General features: G+C 40.7%; 1 protein-coding gene across 2 annotated transcripts; it reads right to left on the bottom strand.

Moving 5' to 3' along the window:
• Positions 1-6554: 6554 nt before the first annotated feature.
• On the bottom strand, positions 6555-10885 carry B-H1 (homeobox protein BarH1). 2 transcript variants are annotated; one of them, XM_068303054.1, is made up of 3 exons: positions 9514-10885; positions 7843-8071; positions 6555-7750 (listed from the first exon to the last, which is right to left on the bottom strand). In XM_068303054.1, exons 1-3 carry the CDS (start codon positions 10571-10573, stop codon positions 7144-7146), a joined length of 1896 nt encoding a protein of 631 aa, XP_068159155.1. In that variant the 5' UTR covers positions 10574-10885; the 3' UTR covers positions 6555-7143. The 2 variants fall into 2 exon arrangements, with proteins under 2 accessions (XP_068159155.1, XP_068159156.1); XM_068303055.1 differs by lacking the exon at positions 6555-7750 and having other exon boundaries at positions 7895-8071; positions 9509-10885.
• Between the last annotated feature and the right edge of the window lie 1055 nt (positions 10886-11940).

The following is an 11940-nucleotide window of genomic DNA, read 5'->3' as shown; positions in this document are numbered from 1 at the left end:
TTTAACACATGGGCTGTCACAAACAAGAGATTATTCTATTTTTTTCATTTTCATATCCGTCTGTTTATCATAACTTTTACATCCTTCATTTAGAAGCTGTTGAAATGAAACTTGATACTTAAGTTAAGTTTTTTGTTGGCCAGATCGATCGATGTTGTTATCAGTAAATTGTTTTAATATTCTTGCCTTAAGTACTTTCTGTTTAAGGTTTTAAAAAGTCTAAGGTCTAAGGGTTTTTTCGTTTGTTTGTTTTAAGGTAAAGTTTTGGAGAACGCCTAAAAGGCGGCATGCAAAAATGTTTTAGTTTCTTTACGTTTCGTGTGTTTGTTTTACTCTGCCAGCGATTATATTCAATAATTGTGTGCATTTAGATAAGTTACAAGGGGCCCCGAGGGCCACAGACAAATAACGTTGAACGAACACACACACACACACACACACTCACTTATATACTGGAGGCCACTTCAGGCTCTGGTTTTGGTTTTGGTTTTGGTTCTGGTTCTGATTCAATTCTAGGCAAATGGAGTCAAGTCACGCCATCGCACACTACTACACAATGCACTCGACTCATTCCTAGACACTCTGCGACGGTGTTGTAGGTGTTGAAAGTAGCTACAGGCCAGTAACGCCACCACCACTACCACCACAACAGCAGCAGCAGCACCACCACCACCACCAACGACAAACCATCATCATCACATCACATGGAACATTGCCATGGTCGTTTGTGGACTCCCGAGCAGTGGGTGTGGGGGCTAGGGGCTAAATTGGCTGTCGGCGCAGAAATGTGTCGGAAGTCTTTAGTAAAAGTTAAATAGAAAGCATATAGAAGATTTATATTGCAATTGCCCGGTATATTTATGCAAATTTACCAACTGCAAGTTGGCTTACAAATTTCTTCCCTCGTACGTGTGGACGTATGTACATACTACGAATATGGCTAGAAGGTAGTCAAGATCAGTTTTTCCTTGACAAACTGCTAAATATATGACCTTGAGCCTGTTCATTCGAGAGTTAACTCAAAGAGAGAGCTGAGAAGTTTAGGGTTATGTCGCTACAGATCCTTGTTGCTTTAAGTAGCTGATCCTTTTATTCATACTTATGTTCTTACCATGACTTCTTTAGCAATTGAAATCTACGCATTCAAGCGATTAAATATTACAAAAAACTTGGAAAAGTAAGCAAAACATATTTCACAGCTCAATAATCTACAAAAAAATGAGTTTAATATATAATCCGTGAACTGTAGTAGAAAGTAAGGGGGGAGGGGAAAGTAAAAAAGAAATTCAAACATTTGTTGCCATTTTCTATCTGAAACGCTTCAATCTCCGCATGGAAGGGAGATTAAAAAAGCAAAAAAAAAACACATTCCCTTTGGAAACTGAGCCATGGACTCTGGAATACCCTATATTTATATGTACACTAGCTTTGATTAGAATGCCAGACATACCCTTTAGCTGGAAGGACAATTGCAGGATATAAATACAAATGAAGCGATGAGATGGGAAGGCTTTTTGAAGAGGCAATCAGTGGGTCGGGATTTTCGATTGGCAAGCGTCTTATCAGAGATGAGAATTTGAGCATTTTGTGTGTGCGCGCGCGCTCTCGCTTGAGCTCTGGCAAAAAGGACAACTGATAAAGGACTCGATGAATTTGTCACATTAGGCGGCATTATCGCCGCATATGTGAGGATGAATCTGATAAGATCATGGACAAAAGGCGGATGTCTGCAACTACTGAGGCTACTTCAGAATTGGTGGTGGATTTTTCACTCAGCCACGGCTCCGGCATCGACCCCGGACCGGACCGACGACAGGCTAATATAATTTTCACGAAAATATTGTTGTTGTCAGTGTAATTGCCAGGATATTAACAAACAGGGGTTGTCCTAGTCGTTGGCTCCTTGTCCTCTATTCGGTCCTCTGTCAACGGATTACGTTGGGCATTATGAGCAAATTAAGTGTGAAGTGGCATTTGGGATTTACACACACACACACACACACACACATAGAGGCAGGAGTAGATGGAGAAAACTGCTTAAGCGCTTAAGCAGCCCTCGGCCCATGGCGCTTTAAAATCAACAAGAGGAGAGAGGCACACAAAAAAGTTGACAAAAGGTGTCACATGTCAAGGACCTTCAGTCTCATTCATTCTGATCCTTTTGGAATCGCATACATACATAAGTACTTACTTATATACATACAAACATCTTCTCCATACAATATATGTATGTATAGATTCGTGTGTTGTTTTTTGTTGTTGTGTTTGCTTTTTGGAAAAGGCATGAAAAACAAACTAACAAATGGCAAGCATTTAACCCTCACCCTGGCCACCCTCCTCCCCACCCCCTAGTATATTCCTCCCACTCACTTACCGTTAGCTTATCATTTACACTTAACGGCTCAGTGGCCAGTTGGCTGCCCCGGCACGTGCAATGCGCATCGCATTAAGACATTATTAACCGCAAAATACTCATAAAGGATCAATTTGTGCGCACACGTGGCCAGGATAATGCCTAGCCAACACGGTCCGACAGGAGGATACGCATAGAGGATACACAAAAGAGTCGGAAAATCCACATAAATCATCGCAACGGCTGCCCGGCTGCTCGGCTGCCGACAATGCAACCAAGATGCAAATGTCAGCACGGAAATGCAATTTAAATCAAAAAGGAAATCATTTTCAAATGCTAAACTCAAAGTGTGAAGATGATGATGATGATGATGACGGCGACAAGAACTCTCTCCAACTCCCACTCCCACTCCAACTCCAAGTGAAATGAAATGAATAACTGCCCGAGTCGCAAAGTGTTCTTTCTTGCATGGCAAACATCCATTAAGGACAATTTGAATCATTGTAGCAGTAAATGACCTTTGCCTCATCTTCATCTTCTTCAATTGTTTAGCTCGAGTGTTCTATTAAGAGTCACACTCTGTGAATAAGAGAATCAACATTCTCTGATGAGAGATGAGATATTGAATGTCCTTTAGAGAACTAAAACTATGTGCCACATAAATTTTCACTTCAACTTCCAATTTTTATACTGCTTTAATCACTCTTTAGCATCATCCAACTGCAACTCTCGATCTTTCAATTGTCTGAAATGTAAGTCCACAAGCGATTAAAAGGGGCAAACTAATAGAGAATCCTTTCGGGGGGTTGTTAGGCCACGGTCAAGGAAAGGTATTTAACAATCCACGATGCAGGCAAAACCCTTTTTCTAAGGCGATTATATTAGGATGTGGCATCTGTTATCAAGTTCTTAACTATGATTATATATACTAAATATTTAGAACGATTTGTCGCCCAGTCCCAGCAGAAGGCTCTGTAAAACTTCCATGAATTAGGGAATAGTTTTTCATCTGAATATATCAATGGTATACATAGGATATGTTGGATATAGGATATTACTTAAACTCCTTTGATTTGAAGATACAGTTTTGAATGTATTCTCAGCCCTCATATGGATTTATTTTCATATTTGATTATAAGAAGATAGCAAACAATGTAAAATATATCCATTAAGTAGGTCTACCACTATTCAAACTGTGACTCAAAAGCAGTTGAAACTGATTAAAAGAAAACTTAAAGTCTTGAACAACTAATTTAGAGGAATCCTGTCTTTGTTTCACAGTTAATCCAAAAACAATCTCTCTCAGAAGGATAATTTTAAAATGATTCGCATTTGATTAGATATTTCATTAAGTTTTGGATGGATGGATGGATGGGTATATTAATTTTTGACAATTTAATCCACCATCTTTTAAATGTTCTACTTAAGATTCTCATGACTCAGACACTAGTTAATCGATACACAGATCAATCTTGAAGTAAGAAATAGTTTCAAAAGTTAAGAGAGAGAATTATAATGGATGTTACTTGACAACTTTGGCGCATCGTCCATACACCCACACACATGCCATAAATACACAAACAGATTGTGTGTGTGTGTGTGTGTGTGTGTGCGTGTGGATGAGTGGGTGAGTCCAACCCTTGTTGATTGGCTGCTTAAGCGAATTTGTGGTCCACCCACAAAAATGTGCGACTAATTGGATGTGTATATCGCCATATACATACATATGTGACATTTCGGGTGGTGTGATATGTGGTCTGAATACGCCTGATAGAGAGAGAGGGAGAGAGAGAGAGAGAGCGAGATTGACATTGGCAGGTACTTTGACAGTCGGCGGCTGATTTCCATGCAAATTGATGTTACAGCACAGTAAGCAGGCAATATTTCTGCTTCATTTCATAAATGCGTCCAGAGAATGGAGAATGGAGATTGGAGAACGGAGAATGGGGCGGCGAATGTTACTCCCCAATCACCAAACGAGCTCACACCACAACGCAATTCATCCAATTCCCCAACGGATGGCCTCCAGCCATCCATCAGATGCCAAAGTTTGCATATCAAAGAATTTCGAGTTGGTTAATCATCATTACTCTCAGTCTCTTTACCATCATTGGCAACAACAACAACAACAACAACGATGATGATGATGATGATGATGTTGGTGATATAAATACGAAGATACTCATGCGATTTCTGCTTGGATTTCTTTAATTTATACATGAAATTTACACAATTATTGTCATCAAAAGTATATGGGAATATGTATTGATGTATTGCAATTTAACGTAAATTAAAATATGGCAAAGATCAGAGGATATATATAAGATATGGTCTCTCAACTTCGATATTCTAGTCACCATGAGAAAAAACTATATTGAATATGTTAAACCGAAACAAAAGACGAAATGTACTTTCAAATGACTCATGGATATGAATGTACTTATCATATAGTACTTAAAACGTAGCATACTTATTGGGTAAAACAAGGAAATAAAACATTTTCTTAAACACTTTTCAGATGTAAATGAATGACAACAAATATATTCGTATATCCTTGAAATCATAAGAACGAAAGTGATAACAACGGCTTCAAAAGGAAAAGGATAATATCAAAAAAGGCGCTAAGCTAAGAAGTTTCTTGCATACTTTTGGGTGCAGTAGCCCAGTTGCGGTTATTGTTGTTGTTGTATCTAATCACTTGGTATTTCAATTTTCCAACCAGTAAACATTTGGTCGATAGTTGGAATAGACTTATGCAAAAAGAGATCTAAAGGCAAAGTTTGGGTCAAAGATGTTCTGAATGGATCATGAAAACTAGCCATATGTAGTACAGTTGTCTCAAATGTCTTCAAACTGAGCGATTTATCCCCTTTGTTGTCTTCTTGTGACTGCAGCGCAGTTGTTGAGCTCATGTGTTGGCATCTTGGGTCTACGTAAAGTCTATAAATGTTTCTCTCTGTGTTCTTGCCAATAATTAGCAACATTTGTGGTTGAACTACCCCACCCTTTGGCCATTGCATCGGTGTTTAATTGAGCAGATCGGAGAGCAAGGCACTATTTTAGTGTCATTTGGCCCTTATTTTACTGTTGTCCCTGGGCTTCGCTTTTGTTTTAAAGCAACTGCAACCGAACTCAACTAAACCAATTAGGAGTATGCCAGAGAAACGAATCGACTACATGATACCCTGTGATTGTAGTTCGATTCATAGTATGGCAGATTGTCCAGGACTCTTAGAGACAGATGGAGAAGCGAATTGGATGGTGTCCTGCAACAGGTTTGGCATGGTAAAGAGAGTTTGAAAGAGTTTGATTTAGCCCTTTGATATAACGTCTTATATATGTATGTACGTGTGTGCTAATCTAAACTTAATTGGCTGGCTTTATTTTAGAGCGAGGAGAGAGTTTTGGGTCAGTTAGTCGGTCAGTCAGCTGCATGTGTTCAACTTCAAGGCTCGTTTGGCCGCCTGCAGCGTCCTTGCATGTGGCAGTAAAACAAAAAAAAAAAAAAAACTCCCGTTGCACGCAATGGCCATAACTTCTCTCTTTTGCTCTCTCTCTCACTCTCTCTCTCGCGGTCTGGGCCAACTGTCAGTTATTCAATACATCAACTTTTTGGCCTAATAAATGCACTAATTGCGGTTAAATGCATTTTGCATGCAATTATTATCATTAGGGGTTGGCTGGCACGTCGTCGTATCCCTTCCCTCTTTTCTGCTTGTTGTTGCCACGCCCCCACCTCACCCTCTTACCCAGCCCCTTGGATGCAGAGTCTCGTTTGTAAATTGTTTCTGTTGGTCATTATTTTAATTGCCTTTGGACACGTAGCCAGAAAAACAAAAGTAACAACAAGAATTTTAATTTTTTCACCGTTTCTGTTTTGTTTTCCATTTGTTTATATACATATATATATATATATATATATATATTTGCTTTTTATTAGACAAAAAAAAAAAAAATTATCGCTTAAAAAAAAATATATATAATTTACATTTACAATTACAACGACACGACGCATTATTCTAGGTTTTTCTTTTTGTTTTTCTTTTTCACACACAAAAAAATTGTCACATATTTTTCATTTATATATTTTTTTGTTGTTTTATTATTTAAAAGTTGTTGTTGTTTTTGTTTTACTTAAATTTTTATGGTAATACATTTTGTGGACTAAAATTTTCTTACACTTGCCACGGAATTTTTTTTTTCTTTCATAATTTGGCTGCTAATTTATACAACATTCAAATAAATATATATATATATATATATATAGGTATAGGTATGTCTATATATTAAGACAAAATCTATCTGAAAATTGAATGCCGAATGTTAACGAAATGTTTTTGGTGAGTTAGGCAGAGAGGGAGAGAGGAGAGAGGGAAAAGAGTTTCGTATTGGCACAATTCTTATTTGAAAGAAGGAGGGAGAGCGAGTGAGTGAAAGGGGGCGGAAAAGAGAGGGGAAACATCAATTGCAGTAGCTAACTTTCAGATAGAATTTGTATATACTTTTTGTTTTATCCAATATCTCGTGGGTTGAGGGAGGAGGGAAGGGGGCAGGCGGCTTAATGCTAGACAATGAAATAAACAATACAAAAAAAAAAAAAATTAACACATAATACATTTTGAATAAATTACTAAAAGCAAGTTAATAAATAAGCACACACGCACGCACAATTAAAGCTATCTATATACACACACACATACACACACACACACACATGCACACACATGCACTCATCACACTGGACTGCTAAGGATATGTGCGAATTCTTCAATCCCATGTACTTGTCCAGCTCACACTTGTATCTGATCCTCATCATCGGACTGAGCCTGCGAACAACTATCCACAGATCTTCCGGGTGGACTGCCCGGATTCAATGTGGGACTGGGTGTTGAGGGCGGATGTGGTGGCGATGCTGTCACCGACGGCGGTGTCGATGTCAATGGCTTCATGCCAGGTGTAAGACTATTTGGCGGACCAGCCGCTCCTGCGCCTCCACCGCCGGCGGCACCGCCGACAACGGCCACAGCTCCGGCACCAGCCGCCGCAGCAGCCGCACTCTGATAGTAGCTACTCAACGATGACAATGAACTGGAGGCGGATAGATGAGAGAATGGGGCCGCCGCCGAGGGTACCCCGGCTGCCGCATACAGATTATAGGGCAGAGGTTTCTGCATGGCAGCCGCTGCGGCTGCCTGACGATAATAGATGTCGATGCTCGAATGCGATGGTGCCCCATGGGCGGCAGCGGCGGCGGCAGCGGCCCCAGCACCGGCAGCAGCCGCATACGGCCAGGCACCCAAATACGGTGAGCCGCCATATAAACGCTGGAAGGCAGCAAAATTGCCAGCCTCGGCTAATAGTTCCAGGCCCACAGCCGTTTGACGTTTCCATTTGGTTCTATGTGCATGGGGTGAGAGGAGTAGAGAAAGAGAAAAGGTGAAAATTTCATTCATTTTCCACAATCTCGCTCTCTTTCGCCTTGAACTTACCTACGATTCTGATACCAGGTCTTCACCTGACAATCGCTCAAGTCCAATTTGTGTGCCAATTCCTGACGCTCCTGCACACTTAGATATTTCTGACGTTCGAAGGACTTTTCTAGTGTCTGCAATTGATGATCCGTGAAGGCGGTGCGAGCTTTGCGTTGCTTTTTACTCAATCCACTCATGTCATTGGTGGAACCGCTCTTGATGCTATTGCCATCATCGTCTTTGGCACCTGAAGAAAACATTAAATGGGATGAGATGGAGATTCATGGGAAGACGACCCCCTACTCTCATAACGGTTAGCTTATAGTATAGGGATTGTTTGCCAGGTGCATGGCAAGTTTTCCATTTGTATTTTCTTTTTGTTTCCCCCCCCCCCCATCCCCCCGTTTTATGTTCTCTGCTTATTAACTTATGCCTACGGCTAAATATCTTAAATGTGCACTTGGCAAATTTTCGCTTTAAATAATTTAACGCTTGTGAGTTTTATCCCCCCCTCCGTCCCGTCTCACTCTCGCTCACTCTTACTCGCACGCTTATCGGGTAACCACAATCAAAATGAATTTACATAAATTTTACCAAAGTAAAGGTGGTAAGAATATACTTGAATTCTGAGAGGGTTGAGAGAGCGTTTTGGCTCTTTGTACACACACACATTTTTATTACACTTACAACCCAGACCCAGGCCAAGACCGAGACCGAGACTCAGAGACTGGTCTGAGTTTGGGTTATAGTATAGGAAATGAGTTAGCGGTAAGGGGTATTGGCCGCTTTGTGAACGGAAGCGGCATTTGCTTGGCCATAAATGAAACGAAAGCAAATGTAACTCTAAAACTTTTAGTTTTGTCGTTTTTTTTCGTAGAAAGATTTGTTAAGGATCCTTTAAGCTTTTGCCTCTTTAAGATGAAACAGACAGAGCAACGGAGACTCAGAGAGAGAGAGAGAGAGAGAGAGATAGAGACTACCGTTTATAAAGAAAACAAAATGCCAACAGGAAATTGGCCTAATAAATGGTCAAGAAGCAGAGAAGCAAAAATCTGCCTTTAAAAGGGTTTTTAAAGCACTTTTATAACAATTTCCGCGATTAAATGAATGCAGCGGGCGGCTGATGGGTGGGGGAGTTGCAGTTGGAGTGTAAGTGAGTCGCCGGGGAGTTGTGGGGATTAGTTAATTATATTTTGTTTTGTTTTGTTTGCGTTTTGTCGTTGACCACGCCCACTTTGCTGCCATTATAATTTCGCTACTTCAGAGCGGAGATTGTGGGAGTGAAGAGAGAAAGAGAGTGGGTGAGAGAGAGAGAGAGTGGCGGGGCAACGCAAGTAAAGCGTGAAAATGCAATTTTTGTTGGAAAATGGCAAAACACACACACACAAACACACACAGACAATGCCTAGAATATGATGAAAGTCATGCAATAATTTTTACAGTTTGTTTTTGAAAGCGCCAACAAAGCTCTAACTGCCTCTAGCTTCCCTTGCCTCTCCACTACAAATTATAAAACAAAAGACTTAGGCAACGAACTTGACAAAATAACTAAATTAGTGGTAAGAGAAAAGTTTCACATATGTATGTGTGTGTGTGTGTGGAGAGGAAAACAACTCTTGCCAAAGATTCAGCCCACCTGTCTGTCTCTACCCGGCCCGCCCCCCAAATAAGTACAGAGGCTCACCTCACCATTACTACAAACGCTGTGATCGTCCATGTGTCCACCGATGCTGGAGCCTTCGCCGCCACCTCCAACTCCGCCCCGTAGTCCACCATTGCCCATGCCAGGATCATCGCTATCGCAATCGTCATTCTCCTCCTGATAGTCGCTACTGTCATCCAGTTCGGCTGAGTTTGGTGGCAATGATGATAGAAGTGGGTGTTGTTGTTGATGTCGTTGTTGTTGTTGCTGCTGCTGCTGCTGCTGTTGTTGGTGGTGATGATGATGATGATGGTGGGTCAAAGATGCTGGGCCAACGGGTTGACCCTGAGCTTGAGCCTGATGGGCGGCCGCAGCTGCAGCGGCAGCGGCATTACGTGCGGCAGCTGCTGCTGCTGCAGCGGCATAATGTTGTTGCATGGCAGCGGCATATTGGGCCACATTTAGTTTGGCATGATGCGGATGCGGATGCGCATGTGCATGTGGATGCGGATAGTGTGTATGATGCGTTGGCGTATGCGGATGTGCATGCGGATGTGCATGCGGATTGTTGTGAAGCGTATGAAGGGATTGTTGTGCTATTGGTCCTTGCCCTGGTCCTGGTGATGGTGGTGCTATCAATGATCCACCCACATTGTTTGGCTCCAAAAGTTCCAAATGATTATTGTTGTTGTTGTTGCTAGTATTATTATTGTCATTGCTTAGATTATTGTTGTTGTTATTGGTATTATTATTGTTGTTGTTGTTGTTGTTATGCTGCTGCTGTTTGCTATAAAAGACAGCAGCCGCTGCCGCCGATCCAGCCAATATATCATTGATCATGAAACGCGAACGATTTGGCTTCAGACTTGATGTTTGCGGTGATGTTGCTGCTGCTGTTGTTGTTGCCACTGCTGCCGCCGCCGCCGCCGCTGCTGCTGCTGCTGCCGATGCTGTTGCTGTCGTCAACGACATATTGATGGCCGTCGGATAATGTTGCAACGTATGATAATGATGCAAGTGATGATGATGCAGCAAATGTGGATGAATTGCCGGCGATGTTCTCGCTTCGTTTGGTGTCTGAGTGAGTATGCTCATTGAGTCTTTCATTTATGGCCCAGCCAAAAAGCCACAGGCACAGCCTCACAGTGGCTCACTTCTTTCAAAATGTTTGCACACAAAACAAAAAACAAACAAACAAACATATAAAACGAACACAAATTTCTTTTCCCTTTGCGTTTTTCTGATCGGAAGGGGGAGAGATTGATTTCCTTTATTTCCCGTCACGTTTTTGCCCGTTTTTGCTCGTAATATTTCTTAATTTTTTTGTTTGGAATTATATTTTATTTTGTTTTTTTGGTTTTTCAAAATATTTTTGTATTTGCTCTTTTCTTATTGTATTTGATTTGGCTTGTTACGTTGTGCGCTCGCTGGCTGCCAAAACGAGACTAAACGCACCTGCAAATTGCTCGCAGCTCGAGGAGGGTTCGCTGCCGACGTCGCTGTTGGCAGCGGCAGCAGCCAAGCCACGTTTTTGCCACTTTGTCATAGGGCAAAAGGAAGGAAAAAAAAAACAACAAACGTTTTTGGTGGTGGGCCCCAATTCATGTGCGTTAGAGCGTGTAGGCAATATGTTCTCTCGCTCTCTCTCTCTCTCTCTTTCTCTCTTGCCACCCTCGTGCTTCGTGTGATGACTTCTTATGTATGGCTATCCCACTCTAGAGTTTAGCGCCATGTTAGCCGGCCCATATTCACCATGCCATGGTGAATATTTATAGCGACTTTGTCCATTTTTATAGCAAGTTCTGTGACAACTTTGTCTAATCAAATGTCGCTCTAATTCAAAACAAATTTACCCGCAAAAATTAATAAAATTATATGGCATTTGGAATTCGAATAGATATAGAATTATAGTTATCAAATAATCATAATTTGGCCTGAATGATTGGCATCAGAATCTATTCAAAACCTTTAAAAATTATCTTTTTTAAAGACCCTTAAAAACTAAAGTTCCGAATTCTTTTCTTTTAAGGACATCCTTTAGTTGTTGCTCCTGACAATGGATCGAATTTGCCTTTTAGAAGTAATTGGATTGTCTCTCGACAGTCTTATGTACTTCACTTTGGTCTTTCGTCTTATAATACCTTCAAATTTGTATGGGAAATTCCAAAAACTTGTTAAACTAAAAGTTGTCCTTGAAGTAATTGGCTCTAGTCTTGTCACTCTAACAAAAAGGACTTTAAATTTTTTATAAGAAATTCTGAAAAGTAGTTGAAGTTTTTCACTTAATCTTGAACTAAACATAATATTTGCTGATATAAACGATCTAAGTGACAATTTTTTAACTCCAAAACGGAAACGAAACCAAAAACTGACCTAAATATTTGAACTTATTTCCCATGAAATGAGAATATGAAATGTAATAACTTAAAAATTTGTCTATTTTGTAATTATCATTAAGAACAATTGGTCGAGCA

This window comes from Drosophila tropicalis, unplaced genomic scaffold (genome assembly GCF_018151085.1).
Source record: "Drosophila tropicalis isolate 14030-0801.00 unplaced genomic scaffold, ASM1815108v1 contig_158, whole genome shotgun sequence".
Classification (NCBI taxonomy): domain Eukaryota; kingdom Metazoa; phylum Arthropoda; class Insecta; order Diptera; family Drosophilidae; genus Drosophila; species Drosophila tropicalis.
The sequence above is the reverse complement of the archived record's forward strand: the minus strand, read 5'-3'. Positions and strand labels throughout refer to the sequence as shown.

Bases quoted from the DNA above. Each gene is read 5' to 3' on its own strand.
- B-H1 (XM_068303054.1), bottom strand. From the start codon at position 10,573: ATGAAAGACTCAATGAGCATACTCACTCAGACACCAAACGAAGCGAGA. The intron at 8,072-9,513 runs GTGAGGTGAGCC...TGTTTTCTTCAG, and splicing joins TCACAGCGTTTGTAGTAATG to GTGCCAAAGACGATGATGGC. The intron at 7,751-7,842 runs GTAAGTTCAAGG...CCATGCACATAG, and splicing joins ACCTGGTATCAGAATCGTAG to AACCAAATGGAAACGTCAAA.